We start from the raw sequence: 21,219 nt of genomic DNA on the forward strand, positions 1-21,219 counted from the left end.
GGAGCAGAAAATTAAACCCATTGTATTAGCGAATGTTAATTATCGAGTGTTAGCCTACTCTGACGATATAGTGATAACCACCACCGATGTTCAGTCAGCCCTACCGGTGATTGATGATATTGCTAGGCAATTTGGATCCTTCTCAGGGTACAAACTTAACCTCGAGAAGACTCAAATCCTTTGTTCAGGAGATAAACCACCACCAAATATTTCTACTACCTCAGAGGTTACATAGTTAGGAATTAAGATCTCCCTCCCCATAGAGAAGATACCAGAACGCAATATAAATCCCATAATAACACAAATTGATGCTTCATTACACCGTCTAGACCACTTACACTTATCACTCTATGGCAGGCTTAATATCTTTAAAATGATAGTCCTACCAAAAGTGTTGTATTTGTATCGTACAATACCACTAGAATTCCAACCGCTTTGTTTTAAAAATTTAGAAAGAGCTACCTTTCGGTTTTTATGGGGGTATAAACGCCACAGGAAATCATCAAAGAAAATGATTTTGAGTAATGAATGTGGTGGATGGAATGTTCCATATTTCCTTTTGTATTACTTTTCTGCAGTATTGCAATATATAAGCCCCTTAATTTTGGGAGATAGAGTAGAGATGGAGACACATCAAACTCCGTCAATCTATGAAATGATCTTGGGCGAAAAAGTTAAGGGTAGGTTTCAGAAGATTGTAGAGCCCAGTTATCATAAAAAAACAATTTGAGATATTAAAAGCGGCTTTTGGAGTTTGGCAAAAAGTGCGAAAACATCTGAAATTACGTAAACTGAACTTTTACACCCCCCTTATATCAAAAGGCCTGTTACCAGAAATTTTTTGCGATTTAACTATGTATAGATGGCAACAGAGAGGAATATGCTACCTGGGTGATTTGTTTAGTTATGATCAAATGCTGTCATTTCAGGAGCTTATGAATACATTTGCTGTGGGAAGAAAAGATTTCTTTACATTTCTTCAGTTACGAAGTTACTTATTAAATAATCCCACCTCTCCCCCTTCTAAAGTTCCATTGTTAGAACTTCTAGAAAAAAAACCCCGTATAGGAGCAGTTTATTTAAGTTTAATTCAGGAATATGGCACTGATTTAGGACAATGTCAGCAGAAATGGGCTAATATTTTAGGTATACCGGAAGTTGATATTTTGTTATCAATCAAAATGGCATCAGAGTGTTTAATAACAGGGATGATGAAATCACAACATTTTATGTGTATTCATAATTTGTATTATACTCCCAGTCAAGTTGCCAAGTGGAAAACAACGACCGGCACGAATTGCAGCCGATGTGGTCTATCTATTTTCAGCTGATGCCTTACATATGTTTTTTTCTTGTCCTAAACTCTTGGATTTGTTCTTACATATTGAAAACTTTTTATTTATTATCCTTAAACATGAGGTTAAGATAACAGCGGAGCTGATATTATTAGGTATTTATCATACTGTCATTAGGCCTAGATCTCTCTCATATTTCTTTCCGCCGTCTTTTTCCATGTGGCGTGAAAAATTATTGTTTATGTATAACATTGAATCTGCCATATATAAGTTGAAGGGTGCAAAAAAAAGAACTTTAGGGGAGAAAATTTGGGCACCAATTGCCGAATGGATTTAAGTTATTTGTCTGTCTGATTTATTCTTATTTCTTTACTATAAGATGCCATGTGTTCTATGTAGATTGCTTTTTTTTTTTCTCTTGTTTGCTAGTTTATGGCATGGCATTTGTTATGTATCGCTGTATTTCCTTGCAATAAAATAATAAAATTGAAAATTTAAAAAAAAGGAACATATTTAGATATAGGACAGTGTGCCAGTGCACTGTCAGGGACCTGGCCACAGAGGGCATGAAAGTGCTGCAATTTGATCATAAGTTCCAAGCTGTTATGAACAGGGGCCCCCAAAACATGTTTGGCCCAGCGGCCCCAAAAATCCTTAAGATGTCCCCGTACATGGTGCCTTCCATCAAATTGTATAATGCTGTGTCACTGACTGTACCCCAAGATGTGATACCCCGGGACTCCAGAATGTAGGGTGCCCTGTACCAGACTCCTGCACCATTGACTGAATGAACCCTTTATACTGCAGCCCACACCCACAGAAACACCCATGGAATGCCCCTTTCATGCAAAGCGCTGCGTGTAAAGGGGCCATATTTACGAGGACAGGAAAAGCCAGGCAGGGTGGCTTTTCCTGTTCTTGTAAATATGAGCAGTAAAATACGCCTCCAGTACGTCAGAAAAAGTGACTCAATGGTGGCGCAGGGGCTTGTAAATGTGCCCTTCCCACTTCAAACAAATACTATTTTGGGCCCTATGAGCAGCTGGCATATGGGAAGTAGCCCAAAGGCTTGAAAACATACAAGACCGCTTGTGTAACATCCAGCAGCAACTTCCAATACAACCCTCAGAATTCCACTCCACTCCACACCACATACATCCACTTCACTCCAGACCAAGCAGATATTAGACAACAGAGGCAAAGCGGCAAAATATATGTGAAATAAAAAATGGTGCACAAATTGGCGGTGCTGAAACAAAAATGTATTTGGTCTGTTCAAGCGCTCCCCTTGTATTCATTTGTGGCTTATGTGCTGTTTAGCAGTGCGGTTCAATTTGTTGTCTAAATTGGACCTGTAGCATATTATTTTGTATGTTTTATTATGTTTTTAATGTAACAATTTACTTTGTTCAATGTTGTAGTTGCAAGTTGAAATAATGTTGTTTAGGTAAACATTATTCCCATCCTTCCCACACATTAAACAACATAGGAGACGCTGGAAAACATCTAGCAGTGCTTTCTTTTGAGCTTGCCTTTCAGCGCCTAAACAATGTATTGTGTATTTTAACAAATCTCTTAAAAAATATATCCGACAGCGCAACATCACCTCAGAAGCAAACAAGCATCTGCGTAAAACAACACCAGTTAAACAGAACTCTGCACTACCTTAACACCACCTCCTCACCATGCCTCACTACCACCAAAGCATAGCATCACTAAGCACCACTATAGCATCACTCCACACCACCTCAACATCACTCAGCACAATCTCAACTTTAGAACAGCCAGGAGGTAGTGGCTAGCATTGCAGAAATAAAGAAAACTACAAGACATTATTTATGTTAATTTTTTTTTTTAATTGGGTCATTCAGTTGTACATAATATCTTCTTGGTTATATACAAGGTTACATAAATACTTATATTACTTTTTTATTATAACTTTTCAACATGCTGCACAGCAGCTACAGTGCTCTACCCATAGCTTAAAAACATTGGCAAAGCTGATAGCTCTGACTGAACACTTATAAGGCTTTTCGGTCTCTAGGACATCATGTTGTGTTCAGACCTCTCTACTGATCTGTAAAAGCGCCGGGACACTCTGATCGAGTAGCCGTGCGCTATACAAACCTACGTTTAACATAACATAACATAACATAAGTATCCAAATGCGAGACCTATTGGCTACGCCAACACTGGTTTTTACCTCCTCCCCAAATATGCCCCATGTCCCACCATGGAAAACCACAGGAAGCCCACTACCCACAGAAATAACACCCTTCATTTAGGCTGTCAGACTGCTGATAAATACCTTGAATATAGTGACAGCCAATCGAGGAACACTGATATGTGCAATGTCAGGAGGATTTACATCATTGTAAAGCCTAGCAGAAGAGTGCTGCCTAAGGTGTTTTTACTGAAGCTATTCAAAACATCTGTGTAGAAGCGAAGAGATCTGTTTATTTATTCATGCCCTGATATGATCAAGGTGTCCCATCAGTGTGATGAAGCACTGACTGCTGCTTGTCATGAACACTGTAACAGTACCCATGAACTCCCTACTCTTTTCATCATGTGCTTGCCTGCAGACACAATTAGCTCTTTCTATTAGTGGGTGTCTAGACACCAGCAGAAGTGTGACCATCATGCCCGTTCCTATTCAGGATGACCTATGTTATGGTCGCTGTCATGTTTATAGGAATGTTTACAAAGAAAGCTAAAAGGTCTACATGTGAATTGAGATGAGGTATTTATAGCCATACTTATTGTGTCTTGTTCTGACTCTAGTTTTACCAAACGTATAAATATGAAATGAAATAGGGAGGCAGATGGTATGACAAACCAGGGAGCTGTCCATTCATTGGATAGGCTTCGCAACTGACCTTTCAGGCCAGAGGTTACGCGGTTCGCTGCAGCTCAGTTCCAGCTGGTCCAAGAGTGTCAAAGAGAAGGCGCCTTTGGCTGCTTCTCATTTCAGGGTAAGGACCGTGATAGAAACAGCTGTTTCTTATTGAGGTAGAAGTGAGTGGGTCTGATACACATCTCTAAATTGCACAACACGGTAATACATCAGGAGCAGCCAAAGTTAGTTCATGTCTTTTAATGCTTGCATGCACAGTTGTGGAATACGTTGTCATACCCGCACAAGGATATTGTGCCATGCTAGTGATAGCATGTCCAGGAATAATGTATGTGGGAAAAATATTTATAACTGTGCTGAGACGCTCTCATGAGTGTGTGCTATGTTTAATGCAACTGCTAGGAAAAATATTTGTGTATTTAAAAACAGACTCCCAAAGCAAGCACTTCTTTTTGAAAAACAAAGCACTCTGGGAATTCTGAGGTCATTGCCTTAGTTTCATGTTTGAGGCCTGCAGGCTTTCCAGGCAGTCCAGAACAGGAACAAAGTTTGTCAAAATGATCACCCTAAATAGAGTGGACAGTTTGAGACACTTTAAGAAATGGCCCATTTTCCATCAGTCCAAGGTTTCTGCTTGTGGGGCCGATGGGTGCTTCGGCAATGGAAACATGGCAGTTCTGGGATCCTAAATTGAGCCTGGAAACTCAGGTTTGGGGGAAAGAATAGCTTCCCATTCTTTTGACGGAGTATCCTTTCTAACAAACTCTAAATGAGGGCTCTATTCACAACACTAGGATGAAAATTCTGAAACTATGTGACGTGTCAGACGATGTAACATAAAATGATGTAGTTGCTCCTACTCTTGATATGGGGACTCTGGCAGATTCAATCTTCTCTGAGTCAATGTGTGCAGCATCTCTTCTTAGGGTTCCACTGCAATAAGAGAGAGGGAGAGAAATGTCAGTTGTGGAGTTGGTCAGGGGTACACCTTACGGGAGAGGGTTCATAGTTGTGGTCAGAGAGCTAGTCACGTATGTACAGGTTTAGATCTATTTGACATAAAACATTCTTTCCTCCCGATCAGTTCAGATTTATGCAACATTCAAGTCATTAGGCTTATGATGATTTCAGGCGACCCACAGTTATTTGACTGATTTCTGCTGAGTGGATGTATCTGAACACCACAGCTCACATATGAGAGTGTTGCATGTGTCAGAAGATTGTCTTCACCCATTCCAGCCTGAAGAAGGACTCCTTCCTACCCCTGGAGTAAAGCTGGTCTCTTCAGACCCCCCACAGGTTCTTCCCCTTGCCAGAACCTCACTGATGGGGAACCTGCTTCTTTGGAGCCATGATGTTTCCTGTTCTTTCTCTGAACTTTACATCTGTTCATCTACATTTTAATTAAAATGGCTTCACAAGGTTCTGCTGCTCTAGGTTGTGTTCAGTTGGGTCAGAGTAAGTCAACAAGAGCTGGAGTTTATAAGGGGCTGGTTCCTTGCACAGACAGGCACAGCCTGAAGATATAAGAAGCTCCTAAATACCAGGGACAGCAAAGACCCTTCTGGAACCGGTAAACACACGTGTGCAGTTAAAACTACCAAGGTGACCCTTACAGGGTTTCAGGTCAGCCAGCTGAATATGTGAGGTGCAGGGATAGAAAGCAAAGCAGTGTGTCATGTGACTGATAGCGAGGTTTTAGACTCTAGACTCAATGTAACAGCCATTTCAATGGTAGAATTGGAGCTAAAACTCTGGATTTTTCGATTTAGAGCTACAGCCATCTTAATTGTAGATGTGATACTATAATCCTCTTATGTTTAGACTGTACAACATCCTCAATTCTAGTGGTATAACCTTTTTTATGCTCGACTCAGTGCTATGTCGCCCTGAGTTCTAGTCTTGGGGCTACAAAAGTCTTAATTCTCGACTCACAGTTATAACCCTCTTCTAGATTCTTTGATATAACCCTCAACTCTATACTCAGTGATGTATACTCTTCTATAACTAAATTCAATGACATACCCTTCTTTTTTTTTTTGCAGTTTTATATAGCGCGAACTAGACCCGAACCGAATCGGGTATCAGAGCGCTTCACATAGCACCAGTTACGTTACTTGAGGACACACATTCATTTTAGGCACGGGGAGATTAAATGATTTGCCCAGAATCACAGGAGGTTTTTGGTGTCATTACCGAGACTCGAAGCCTGGCTATGATCTTTAGTCATCACTGGCTAGTGTAGGAGGCTTGGACTCATGACAGGTGAAGTGATTTGGTGGATAATTAAATGGCTGATGTAGACTGACTAGAAAGAATGCTCAGTTTATCCAGCTATGGAGAGGTAAAGAAATTAGATAACATCGTTCAGTCCAAGTTACCAATCAATGATCCGGTGAAGGCAGAATTAAAGGGAAACTAAGTGGTGAAGGGTTGCTCCTGTCTGTGCACTGTAGGAGCTGGCTTGGTGGAACATTACATGAGAAGCTACGAATGCTCCAAAAAGGTGTAAAGGACTGCTACCCAACATCCTCACTCAAGAACCCTGCTAACTTGACCTTGAGACCTTTGTGCACTTTATTTATAGTGGAACTTCTTCCGTATATTTCATGTTATGTTATGGTATATTGATTTGTATAGCAATCTAATCACCTGAGAGGGTATCCAGACGCTTCCTGATATTGATAGAGCTCAGCATCGAAAATTACTGATACTATACCATTTAGCAAATTGGTTTGTGAATCACAATGTCCACAGTGTGAATCAATGTGATTCACAAGAAGGAAGTGGCATTAAAGAATCATGACGGGAACATGATGGAAGGACATGTATAAATACTGTGCAAACATAGCGTGCACTACAAAGGAGAGGTTTCCATTCACAAATTAGAAGCTGCCCATACCAGGCAGCTTGGACTTTGTGAATGAGACATGCTAGTTTTGGGGCGAGGGAAGGGAGAGCCATCAGTGGTTCAGTAGACAGCTGCCTGCGTCCCCTGATGCCAATTTACATTATGCCACCAACTTTTTAAATACATACCAGCTCCTGGATTTTAAGTGATAGAGGACGCAATGCAGTCAGACTCTTGTCTTTGTCTGGTTTATCATTTGTAAGATTAGGTTTTTGTGTTTGATGTCTTGCTTATGCAACCAATGGTCAGCTTCTCCTATTTATTGTGAGTCTGATTGGATTTTGCAAACAGTGCTCTGCTTTCCCACAAGGCATGTTTTCTCATCACAGAACCAGCCAACTGTTTGCCTTAAGTGTTACGCCCAGTGTATGAGCTATGCTACTTAGGGGTATTGTTAGAAAGAGCAGGGCAAATGAGAGAGACAGCTTGTGGGGCACACAGACATGCATGCTGTTAGATGATTGAAAGGACACATGGTGCAGTTTCTAAGAAGACTGAAGAGAAGAGTAAGGCGTTGTTGCAAAATGTTTTCATCTTTATCTTTGCTAAAACCTGGCACAGTTGCAAACCTCATTTATTTGTTTATTTTCTTTCTTTCTAGAGTTCAACATTCGTCAGCAAAGGGATTCACAGCATTAGAACATCTGCTACCTTGCAACCTGCCTCATATTGAGTGATATGGGAAATAGCCAGGTCTTCAGTCTCTTCCGGAAAGTAGCACAACAGCCAAATGAGTGAAAGAGTGGCCACCCATTCTTGTTTTTCGGATGTATTTAGCATTGACCACACTAAATTAACCAAGGAAAAAGCTTGTAAAGGTTTATAGAAAGCCATTTGACAGCGCAGAATAGTCAGTCCCGTTTCATATAGAGCAGGCCTGGGCAGAGTTCACAGAGTTGAACTACACGGATTTCCGCGGAGTTGCATATAAACTCCGTGGAATTCCATGGAGTTCCGCTCCGCCCTAGACTGGCTAAAAACCATTAGCATATTACGGCTGTAGCTCAGCTATGCAGCCTGATGCAAGGAGTGGACAGTCAGAAACTGCGGGATTCTGTCCTTACAGAAGCATAACAACAGCACAGATTGTAAAATAAATAAAGTTGCTTGCAATGTAGCTGAACTGCACTGCCTCTTACCTGGTCGAAGGAGCACGACTTCCCCAGCTGGAACGGGACATACACTACGGGCTCTTCCATCACTGGGGTGCGTGTGACAGAAAGAAACATTAGGATGTCTCCAAGGTTTTGGCAGCCTCCCTATGTCCCCTGCTCTGCAAAGGGGGATCTTTGGAAATGGTTGGTGCCAGTGGCTGCACGCAGGCTGTGCGCGAGACCTTGGGAAAGCCGGACGTGAAGCTTAGCTGGGAGAATCCACTGAGGAGAAGAGTCCCACGTCGGCACGTGACCTGACATCGTATTTTGTGCAGCGCTCTGATCCACGGGAAGTGTAGTCCATCATCATCCCAGAGGCAGGGATGGAATAAATGGCGTGGAGTGTGGGTTCAGAATCTCACTCTCAACCAGCAACAGAGCAGAGGTACTGGTCAAGGAGTGGGACGCTGCTCCTGTCTGCCCCCCAGTGAGGACCAGCCGAGCAGCAGCACATTCACATTTCACAATGCCTGGCGCAGGGGACGAGTGATGGTGAAACTCCAGCCTGTGCGCTGCTGCGTCGGGGGAAGAGAAGGGGTGTTACTCCTGGCACAATCAAAAGGGACTTTCAAAGTAATCCACCAGTTTCCAAGCATATTTATGTTTCCTTCTACTCTGTCAGACCATTAACAAGGTCAAATACCCACATAGATGGACACAGCCACAGTGCGGGGGCGCAGTTTTCCTTTCCATGCCTGCCCGTGCTGCCCACTGTCCCAGCCTTGCCCTGCCTGCCCATTGGCGATGGCAGCCCTGGGAGATGAGTGGGGCATCCCTGGGGGTCATGCCCCCACGTCCTGGCACTGAATTGCTGCCCCATCGCCCAGCACCTCAATGAATATTTCACGGGATGCTCCCTGTGTTCATGTTTCCATCAAGCCTCTGAAAATGGCCTGGGCTCCCAGGACATGTTTTATTGATTTGCATTTTGTATCAGGGAGAACGGCTATCTTCATGCTCCACGTGGCGCGGTGCCAGCCTGGCTCTCAGCCTCTCACATTTATGGCATGATGAGCAGAGATGGCAGGCCCCGGGGGGCCTGGGCTCCACCCCATCTCACGGCCAGAGCTGACGTGTGCACCCCTCAGTGTGAACCAGGGAACCCTAGGGGTGATGCCAGCCTGTAATGACTGTAATGGTGGGTGGCGGGGCAAACTCCGTCATGGAGCGGAATCAGAGTTTTTTTGCTGAACTGCGTGCTCCCAGCGGAGCACAGAGTTGGCAAAGGTCCACTGGTGGAGCAGAGTTCGCAGCCCACGTTAATATAGAATTTTGTGGACATAACATACCAGCCTGACTTTAGCTCTCCTATGAACAGGTAGCCAATAAGCGAATGTAGGCAGAGAGAAGCACAGCTTTTTAGGGCCCGGTTACAGATGAGTCTGGCTGCTGCATTTTGATTGGACTCAGATAGTTAAATAGAAAATCAGGCTTTCCAAAATATAGAGCATTGCCATAATGCAGACTATTCATAATCAGTGCCTGGATTACTCTGCTTCATCATTCCACTGGAATGTTACCAAAAAGTGTAGGGAGACCAAAACATTGGCCACAGGTGGCATTAACCTGGTCCTGCATGGAAAGGGAAACTCCCAAATCAAGAGCAAGGAAGACCAAGAATCACAGACTCCTTGGTTCTAGTACAGTGCTCGGAGGTATCCGCCACCACAAATTCTCCCGCAGTGCGGGAGAATGAATGAGTGGGCGGGGCTGCGTCGGCCAACGGACGTGCGCAGCACCTGAGAGGTAGGGCTCACGACTGCCATTGGCCGACGCGAGCATGGAACGGGTTAAGCTTTAAACAGTGCTCTTGCATTCAGGTAGCAACTGCTTACAAACAACTAATGAGGTTTTCTCGGGACCTAATGAGATATGTTAAGGCAGTGTGAGCTCTACTGTAACTAAATGCAGACGGAGGGGCAGATTTACAAGCACCTTGCGCCTCTTTTACGCCGCTGTGGCGTCACTTTTTTGATGCAGCGGCGGTGCAAAAGATGCGCCATGGTGCAGGGTATTTACAATGTGATGCATCTCCCAGATGCGTCACTTTGTTAAGCCCTGCGCCAGAAGGAGGCGTTTCTGCGCAGGGGGGGGGGGGGGGGGCGTTCCGGCACAGGAACGCCTCCTAAAAGTGGCTGAGTGAAATCTACAAGATTTTACTCAGGCATTTTTGGGCCCATGCTGCGTCGAAAACCTGCGCCTGATTCAAGCAGGCGTAAGGATTGACTCAGCATCGTGGAGTTAGGGCCCCCCAGAGCATTGCTGGAGCTGCGTCGCGCTTGCGGCTCAACTCCAGGAATGCGCCGCTTTTACGGCACAGATACGTGATGCATCTGTGCCGTTTTTGCCGCATGGTGCGCCGCATTGTAAATGTGGCGCATCCAGGGTGGTGTAGTTGCGGCGCACAATAACAGGCTCATCCCTGCTAATATGCAGGGAAGTGCCAGTTATTTTAAATCTGCCCCAGAGTGCTTTGGAATAGGAGTAGTGTGTGTATGAAGCACCAGCCATTGCTTGGGGTGCAACTGAAATATTGCATCATAGTGTCTTAACATTTGCATTGCATCAAAATAGTAAAATTATTTTTGATATTTCATTTTATTGGTATGGGAATAGATATTTAGTTGCTATAGTGTTGTGTCTAGACGACATTCCCTAGTAGGAGGTGCTTTTTCTTTTCTTTTTTCTTGCCTCACAGAACTCAAATCCTTCAAGAGTCTTCATGGGGATTTGTAGCTCCAAGTATCTGTGGCCAAGTACAGATAAGAGCATCTCAGTTGTAAGTAAATATTCCATCTGCAAGTTGGCTATCTTTGTGACTATAAAGTGGTCTTTAACCTGTAGCGGAGACGTCATAAAGATCATAACAATGGATGGATTAGAACATGATAGTGAGGATGAGTTGAGGTTAAGAGAGAAGGAATGCAAACAAGTGCCGCATTCACTTCATTGGTGGTTATGCATGGCTCTCACACTTTTGCACAATAACATTTTGGTGCTTCAAGCCTTCGCAGAGAAGTAAAGGACAGTTGCCAGAGGTGTGCAGTAGAGGCCCGGAAGGATATGATGAATCTGTGATCATAGCTCATGGTTCACGCGAATCGTTGAACATGTCCCATTGGCTTGAGCCATGCTCTTTGAAGATTCTGGCCTCTGCTTTTTTCATCAGAGATCTAGTTAAAAGGATTTTTTGTGCAATGACTAAAAGGAGGACCCTTTGTGGTCCATTGTTTGCAGGTATCCTTGTCCTTTGTGCTAAAATGTTTTTTGTGAGTTGAGAAGTTTCTGGGTCTGATTTTAAACTGTACTAGAGCATGGAATAGTGACTTTAAGGTGAGTTTCATTTGCTGATACCTTCTGTTGTAAAGGCAAGTTTAGCTGTTAGATTTTGAACCAGCGATTTTTGTCAGATCATTTTCAAAACAACAATCATGTGATCTTTAATTTTGTGGGTTACCAAAATAAGAAAAATGTTCAGTAGAGTAACCCAATTAGTAAATAAAATTCATGGCTGGTACCTGAGTAGCTTCTGTGGTAAATTTGTGGTTAGCTTGGCCTGTTTTTGCTGCAGTTCTAAATCTTCCGGAAAGCATTCTTAAATGAAAAACATAATACAGTACCACGCAAAGCAATACCACATACCAGAACTGAACCCACCTTAGCACACCAAAGCATTTATTTTGCAGGCCTCAACTTACCAAAGGTGTAGGTAGCCTGGAAGCCTTTCTTCTGAACTGAACTATCACTGCGGAACTGGAGCAGCAATGAGTTCCCACTGGACTCCACTGGTTGAACTGGACCGGATCCACAATATCGTCCAATCAGTGGGTCCTTGTTTGTGAGGCCGTCGTAGATGAGAAGCTTGTCTGAGCGGCAGATGGGCATACTGGGCTCCAAGTCAAAGTCAGTGAACTCCAATGTAATCTACAAAATGAGACACAGTAGAAAAGAGGAGTCTTATTCAGGAGCAATGGTATGTACTCACAATCTTCTACCACTTGACGTGGTATCATAGTCTCTTCCAGTGCAATAGTAAAGAGTGTGTTGTCCTACTGACCTTTTGCCCTGATGGGGCTGAGATGTAGTACCCACAGTCGAAATTGGCTGGGTAGTTCTCAGGATAGTTTTCTGATGTGACGGTCCCTGGGGAAGTGCTGTATGATTGGGCACAAACAACTAGAAAGCAAAGAGAGAGACACTGTCAAAAATACAGAAACTTCTACTTGCAATCACAAGCTACGTTCCAGGACCACTGGTTTGTTCCAAACACTTTAGCAATATGCAGTGATGATTCACTAATGCTTGTAAGAAGTCAAATTATTAATTCATCCATTCATTTCCTTCAAACCTCATTTTCAACAGGACTACAGACTGCACCGTGCTGTTTGGTGACAGCAGTGACAGGCATTGGCATCTCACAATAAGGGTAGCATGTCAGAATATCATTGACAAAACTGCTGTCTGACTTTTTTATTGTGTCTTGAATATTGTTTACTAACAATTCATTCAATTGAGTGAAGTCTTCTATTATGAACTCAATGTGGCAATATTTTAGTAAATCCATTAAGTCATAGTATTTATGTCAGACGATATTCTGGGAGAGATACTCTGGAATCAGGCCCATGATCAGTAGCATACACATAAAAATTCCATACATGTAAATTCCATCATGTCTCTCAATGATCCCTTATTCCTGGATGGGCACTTTGCCTAGGTGATCATTTCACTTCTCTCCCTTAGTGCTTTTGACCTCTGTCCACTTACTCTTGTGCCACACCTGCTTTTAGGTCCCAGTGGCCCATTTCAGGAAGATTTAGGTGCTAGTTTTATATTACATGGATCTTTTCATTCAATGTAAACATTTTATTTAGCTATAGAAAATGCCAATGCTATCACAATGTGTCTTAAAGTGATTCAAATACTATTTTTAAAGGTGGTGTAAGCTTATTTACCATTCAAGCACTCAACAACCTAGTGACTATGAGATAAGAAACAGAAAGTCTCCTACTGTTCTGGTAGTAGGCGTTAAACCCGCTGGCAGAGTCGGCTCCATTGGTAACAAACTGCAGTAGCATCACATTTCTTGAAGACACCACTGGGGGCACACTTCCACTCCCACAGGCTTTGTTCAGTAAGACCGGGGAGTCTTTGGTCATCCCATCATAAACCATGACATAATTAGACTCACAGTCTGGAGAGGATTCAATATCGAAGGCGGTAAATGTGAGCAAAATCTGGAAGAGAAGGTAGAGAAGTACCTTGGCATCAGCACACTTTCCTTGAGACTTCCGCATCAAGGGAGTCTTTCATATCAAAGGTGCAATCCACTGCCTGAAAACTTAATGGGCAAGCACTCCTAACCAACAAGAAACTTTCTGCAGACTTACCTTTGCGATATTAGCTCGAATCAGATAAGAACAGTCAGTATTGCTTGGGTACTGTGAAGGGCAATGGGTAGAGCTCAGAAATCCAAAGCCCACCCTGGAGATTGTGCTGTACATATCTGAAAGGGAAAGGAAGAAAATGTACCTTTAATAAACAGGTCTGTTTAGGCGTTATTACTACTGGAAGTTGCAATAAAGCACGTTGGATTTGAACATTTACATTTTCCGATGTAGGTATTTCAGATAGAAACCATGACAACACTATCATCAATAACAAGGCAGCAGCAGCACCTACACTCTGTAGCAACACTGAGGAAGCTCTAATAAAAGTCCTAAGTTGGGTGACGCAGCACTTGCAGCTGTTACAGGAGAGAGTGTTGACCTCACAGACTGGACGTTGATGCGATCAAGTAGTAGGAGAGAATGCTGAGATCACAAGAAGCACAAAGTGATAAATCTTATGATAAAGGAGAATACAGCAATAACATGGAAGGAGAAAATGTTTAGATCACATGAGCAGAGAAAGTTATTGGAGATAATTGAGGTATGTATGCTGGGGTAATGTTCAGAGAGAGATGTTGAGATCACCTGGTGAGAAGAATCCTGAGATCACAAGCAGGAGATGGTGCTGGGATAACACAGAGACCAGAAATAACAGACAAGGTGCTTAGATCACACGTCAAAGAGAATGTTAAGAACACATGAAGACCAGGAAGCTGGAATCACATGAAGGAGAGGAGGTAGGGATCACATGTAGAATGGTAGATAGGATGCTGGGATCACATGTATAGTGGAATCACAGGGTGGGAAAGATGCTGTGTCCAGGAAGGAAGCCGAACCTTTACGCGATGCGGTACTAAGGAGGAGGATGTGAGACTTGACAGACTTTATCAAGAGTCTACCCTGATGGAATAACTTTCCTTCAGTTCATCCTCCTCTAACATTCCTAAATCCATACCAGAATTAGTGAGGACTACCTGCAGAATTTTAAACACTTTGAATATGATACATACAGTGATTCCAATACTGCATATATAGACGACCCATTGGCTTTTCAATATATTACATCTAAAGATCGCCTGGACACGCACCTTCATTAAGAAAATCCTTTGTCGTATATGCACATTTTCTAAGGACCTTGCCCTGAAGAAGTCCCATGAGGACGAAACTCGTCGGCTGCTAGCAACTGTGTTTTGATTGTACACCTGTTCTGTTTTTTTGGAATAAAGAAAATCACAACTAAAAGAAACTCACGTTTGAGACTATTGATATCAGATTTCTGGACTTATGTGGTGTACCTTTGCTCTTATGTATTAATTTACTAAGTTCTTGACTGAACCTTCACTGTGACAGTGGGTGTTAACCAGTGTGCACACATCTTGCCCATATAAACTATTTAGGGCTTGCTTTTTAAAAGTTTGGGTCAATTTGAGTTAGGTGCTGTAGTTAGGAAGTTTCCACTGTCTCCTCAGCTTTTTAAAAATGAAATGCTGGGAATGCACAGAGAATAGAGAATATAGAGGTAATTCACGGAGGAAGTGGGATCATATAAAGGAGGATTCTGCAATCACACGAAAGGATGTGATGCTAGATCGACTAGAGGAGCGGATGATGAGATCAGATGACAGGATGGGATGCCGAAGCTCCATGAGAGAAGAGGATAAGGACCTCACATGAATGACGGAGTACATGATCACATGAAGCGAGAGAATGCTGGGATCACATGAAGTGAGAGGATGCTATGATCGCATGAATGAGAGAATACAGAATCACATGAAAGAAGAGGATGCTAAAATCACATGAAAGAGAATTCTGGGATCACATAAAAGTGCAGGATGCTATGGTCACATGAACGAGAAAATATGGGATCATATGAAGTTAGAGGATTCTATGGACACATAAATGAAAGAATGCTGGGATCACATGAAGGGAGAGGATGCTATGATCACATGATTTAGAAAATGCTGGGTTTACATAAATGAGAGAATGCTGGGATCACATGAAGAGAGAGTATTCCAAGACCACGTGAATGAGAGGATGCTGAGATCACATGAAGCAAGAGGATGCTATTATCACATGAATGAGAGAATACTGGGTTCACATAAAGGGATGTAATGCTATAATCACGTGAAAGAGAGAATTCTGGGATCACATGAAGGGACAGGATGCTATGATCAGATGAACGAGAAAATGCTGAAATCACATGAAGGGAGAGGATACTTTGATCACATTAATTAGTCTATGATGGGATCTTGTGAAGGAGTGGGAGCAAGTAAAAGATTCTGATATAAAGTGGGGAAAGTCATACTGGGTTCACCTTGGAGAGAAAATTGTGGACCTACAGGCAAAGACTATATTGGGATCACATGACAAAGAGGAATTTGGGATCACATAGAGGAAGATTCTGCGTTCTCATGAAAGGAAGTGATATTAGATCACATGCAGGAAAGGATGATCAGTACAGATGAGAGGGCATAGAGAATTTTTAGATAAAGTGTGTTCACAAAGAAGAGAAGATACAGAAATCACAAAAAGGTATTGATGCTGATATATGATAGGAATTTTGCAAAGTAAATGAGAATACTGGTATGTATTTAATTGGATCACATGAAATGAATGCTGGGAACACAGGGAGGGAATGCTATGATCACATTAATGAGAGAAAACTGTGATCACATGAAAGGAGAGGATAATATGACCACATTAACAAGAGAATGCTGGGAACACATGAAGGGAGACAATGCTACTATCACATGAATGACTCGTTGCTGCGAACTTGTGAAGGAGTCAATGCAAGTAAAATATTCTGAAATAAAGTGGAGATGGTGATACTATTTTCACCTTGGAGAGAATAATGTGGACAGACAGGCAAAGAGGAAATAGATGAAGTTGGGATAAAATAAAAGAAGATTCTACGATCACATGGAAGGAAGTGATATTAGATCACATTCGGGAGAGGATAATGAGAACAGATGAGAGGGCATACAGAATTTTAAGATATAGTTTGATCACAAAGAGGAGAGGATACAGAAATCACATCAATTGAAAGATGCTGATCTATGATGGGAGTGCTGCATAGTAAATGAGAATGCTGGTATTTATTTAATCTCCGGGATTGGTGGATGCCACCTCGTAGCAGAAAGAATGACCCTGGGATGCCATAGTAGAGGAGGAATATTGAGCAAATCACAAATATCCAAATTATTAATCGAAAACTGCTACTTACCACAGTTATATAGACGGTTGATTTTAGCAAGATCCAAGTTGCTGAGACCAACTGTTTGCCCAATTTCTGCATCAGGATTTTTTATGGGGACAATTGTTGCCTGTCCAGTGGTCTTAGTGAATGCATACCTGGGGGGAATAAAGTCACATTCAATATACCTTCAGCCTCACATTTTGTAGATTCAGTATGCATGCTGGTGCTCTGCTATAGACTTGAGACTGGTTTATTGTGATTTATTTAGAAAAATAATAAAATGTAAAATCTTCAATTCTTTTACTGACTTAACCACATCCAACCTCACATTCGTCCACTGTCCCTATTACCCTTCTTGTGTTGGACCATTTTGTTTGAAAAGTGTGGTAGTTATATGTATCTCAGATACTTTGAAACTTGAGTGCCTTACAACAATCCAAAAATCTAACTAATAAAAATGTAATCCTACTAGCACCTTCCACACTTGTTGTCCTCTTCCTGTCAAGCCCTGTAGTCGGGACCTAATATCCTCTAATAGATCAGTCTTCAAGAAATCCTTGTTCAAAGAAAAACAGATCTGAACTTTCTACCTTTCAATAACTTGGTGCAGAATCTATGGCTCCAAATATCCCAAGTTGTTAAATGTTTTTAAATCGCCATATATATTGAGCTTTTTTAAAATACAGAACATTTATAGTTAATCCATGTTTATGTTTCAACAACGTTACTGTTGGGGTGTTTTTACCCTAAACATTGTCTTTTTCACAAATACATTGATTTCGGACATTCATGGATAGCACACAGTCATTTGGCTTCATAGATAGTTGAGCTAACAAACCTGGATTCACTTTAATGTCAGTTAGATGCTCCATAGACTAATATTTCTTCTACAAATATTTGAATGTGACTCACAGAAAAGTTCTCATTTCCCACTGGGGCTGAATTGTTTTGATAATACCATGTCCTTCCTTAAAATGGAGTAACAACTACGTAGGTAGATTTACCATGAATGTACACTATTCAATGTCATGACTCTTTGCAAGGACTTAACTTGTTGCATAAATATACATCGTGGCAATAGTGCATCAGGAGTGTCTCATGTTGGCTTACTTGCACATGATGTCGGCATTTTTCACTCTATATAAAAGGATAATTTACATTATGTTTTATCAAATGCATTTCCTGCAACATGTGTATGTACTATAACTTTATTGACACACACGAGTGCGACCAGCTAAAGTATGTTTTTCATGTGTATTATTATGCACACGTAATAAGCACTTGTTTATTTAAAAGAAAGTGAAAATGCCCTGAACCCTGCTCGTGAGAAAGGAGTGACGCAACGCTGAAACGCGTCGGGACCTAGTGTTGCAATGAACATATTTTGTTAATTGAGGCCATGACTCAGGTGTTTTTCTTACCAAAAGAACCACTACACTGGATCAGTGTGGATATTTTAGGGGTGGCTACCCTGCCGTGTTGCCTGCCGTGAGAAGAGGCTTGGGTAGAGCCGAATGAGGATTGTATATATATATATATATATATATTTTAAATTTGATGATATATATCAACTCGCCTTATGGTTGCAATTAGAAGACCAGTATGCTATAGAATTTAAAAACTTGCATTTAAGCAGTTAGTATCAGTGTTTTTACTATTGTTGTAAATTAACCTGGGAAAGACGTATATCCATTTGGTAGTCTTTCCTTCATGTCTATCAATCATGTGACCTGCAGCCCATTCAGTGTAGGGGGGTGTGTACATTTGATGTTTAAAAAAACGTAAAAAAACGTATAAAAACACAACGGTCGCAATATTTGCTGAATGTGATCAAGGGCTCTTGAAGCCCGAAACGCGTGGTTGCAGGCTGAAGAAGAAACGCAAATAAAATCTATATCTTGCCTGACTTGCTGTGGTGGTCTGAGTTCCTTCCTCGCCCCACGCCGGAAGTGGTGGGAATTGTTTGGTGCTTATCGTTACAGAGGTCGGTTGCCTCTGTCTCCAGACCACCTCCCTGTAAGCTGGAAGCCGCTTTCAACCGCATTTGTGCAGGATCCGTGGTGGAATTGGTACAGCGGCTTCTCCCTGATTCCAGTAATTGCCGGAAAGAACGAACCAGCGTCGTTACGTGTTCGACTGAGTCGGAGGGCTCGCCAGAAGACTGCGTACGCCGGTGAGTGGGGGCATTGTGGAAATATCAGGAAGGGAGTTACAACAAGCAGGCAAAGACAAGGAACAAAATTGACCTGTGTCAGTTTGAATGAACACTTGAAGCGTTTCATAATACAGCCTGCCATGTCAGAACAGGAGAGAGAAAGGGAGCTGGCGGCAGAAAGCATGTTTTCTATTCAACCAGCGGGGGCGCGTAATACGTTACATCAGCCAGCCCCAGAGCCTGATAAAGACAATGATGCAAAAGTTCTCCTAAAACTCTTTGAGGCAAAATCTAAACTTGAAATTACAAAATGGTGGGAAAATAAATCCCTTTCTGAATACAGCAAGGTGGGGCGTGTTCCTCGTGGGCTGAGGATTCTGTTGGCCCCGAGCTTCGATAGACCGAACCCGGAAATGCTCCGTGAGTGGGGAGAGAGTAATCTGCAGGCGTCTATGAATTTGGTACGAATTTTATGCAAGTATGCCAAAATAGATCGCATAGAGATTTTGAAAGAACTGGAAGAAATTACAGCTAAAATTGAAAAACTGCCTCCAACAGAATATATCAATAAGACCAAAGCGGACATCACCGAAAGACTTAAAAAACACGAGGACAAAATCAAGGCGAGAAAGGCCCATAAGTTTGCTAGGGATCTGGCGGACTATGAAAACGGTCAGATTTTCACGTTTTCTAGAAAGTATGACTTGGCTAAGCGGAAACAATACTGTGATAAAACCTCGACCACCAGAAACGCAGAACAAGCTGATAGTACCAACGAAGATTTATCTAATGATACCGTGTCAATAACCAGCGGTTCAAGCATTTCAAGTGCATCAGGGGAAACGATTTCTCAAAAACGTCCAATCCTTAACATGAGTGAGGAGCTCGATTTTTTAGTCGAGCAGAGACTGAAGACATTGCGTCCCAGGATACAAAAAAAGCAAGACGCAAATTCAGAAATAAGCGCAGGATAGAGCAGCGCAAAAGGCTCAAAAACCGCAACAAAAAAGAAAACATTTTGGAGAAAGAAGAAACGCAACTAGACAACACTGTCATCAACTTAACTGATGTAGTTCTAACCAAGGCAGAACAACAACTTTTGTCATTAGGTTTGAACTTTTGTCCCGGAGAAAACTTTGACTATGCACATACTAGAATTGATGTTTTTTGTTTTATACGAAAACTCAAACTTATGAAACACTACGCATTAAAAGCAGACAAAAATCAAAATTGCGCGTCTGATAATATTGTGCATGATTATGAGGACACTCCATTTTTACAGGCTGCTGATGTTGAGGGGGTAGTAACTATGCACGATCTCCTCGAGGAAGAGGAGCCTAACAACAGTCAATCACTTGATCCCATTGATGTTTCTACCCAAGACAGACTGCGAAAAATTGACTTCATCCAACAAGGGGCGGGTTTAAGTCCTTTTAGGAATAAGTCTAAATTTGTCCCCCTGATGCCAAAAGACTCTATTGACACCTACCATGACATGGTTATAAGAGACCTTAAACAATTGAATGTTAGCACTAAAAAGAATAAGTATCATCGGGGTGCTACATTTTGGAGATTGCATACAATAAATTGGTCAAAAAACTTGGAGAAAACTGTGATATCGTGATAAAAAAATCCGATAAAGGGGGTAACCTTGTGTTATGGCCTAATAAACTGTATATAGCTGAAGCTGAAAAACAACTAGGCAATGCGCAATGCTACCAAGAAGCCACTTCCAAGGAATATGAAAATGCTAGACTACCTATGCAAAAAATGTTAGCCCAATGGAGAAGGGAAGGCTTGCTTTCCAACGAGGAAAGTAAATTTCTATTTAAAGAACATCCGGTCCTACCTGTCTTGTATCTTATTCCTAAGATACATAAGCAGGTGGTACCTGTACCTGGCAGGCCTATTATTTCCGCCATAGATATTGCTAGCGAGAACATTGGTCAATACATCGACCATTTTTACAGGATCTGGTTAAAACACTCCCAATTTATGTAAAAGATACTGGTGATTTTCTCACAAAAATCAAACATGTGGATTGGTCTAATGATTTATGTCTAATGACCTTAGACATAGAATCCTTGTATACCAGCATCAATCATACACAAGGATTAGCTGCAGTTAAACATTTTCTAGCCACTAGACCCATTGAATTGTATGCGCACAACAAATTGATTGTAGAGCTAATTGATTGGTGCCTACACAACAATTTTTTCCTGTTTAATAACATCTTGTATAAACAGAGGAGGGGAGTTGCTATG

General features: G+C 41.9%; 1 protein-coding gene across 1 annotated transcript in view; it reads right to left on the reverse strand.

The window, feature by feature from the left end:
* Positions 1–5,008: 5,008 nt before the first annotated feature.
* Positions 5,009–21,219, reverse strand: part of LOC147729354 (astacin-like metalloendopeptidase) — a 121,967-nt gene continuing 105,756 nt past the window's right edge. The window contains exons 8-13 of the mRNA XM_086959838.1: positions 16,828–16,955; positions 13,605–13,720; positions 13,226–13,451; positions 12,275–12,393; positions 11,916–12,141; positions 5,009–5,085 (exon numbers count right to left, since the gene is read on the reverse strand). Coding sequence (XP_086815964.1) covers positions 5,075–5,085; positions 11,916–12,141; positions 12,275–12,393; positions 13,226–13,451; positions 13,605–13,720; positions 16,828–16,955 — 826 coding nt within the window. The 3' untranslated portion in view covers positions 5,009–5,074. The remainder of the gene's footprint in view (positions 5,086–11,915; positions 12,142–12,274; positions 12,394–13,225; positions 13,452–13,604; positions 13,721–16,827; positions 16,956–21,219) is intronic.

This window comes from Lissotriton vulgaris, chromosome 2_2 (assembly GCF_964263255.1).
Source record: "Lissotriton vulgaris chromosome 2_2, aLisVul1.2, whole genome shotgun sequence".
Lineage (NCBI taxonomy): Eukaryota > Metazoa > Chordata > Amphibia > Caudata > Salamandridae > Lissotriton > Lissotriton vulgaris.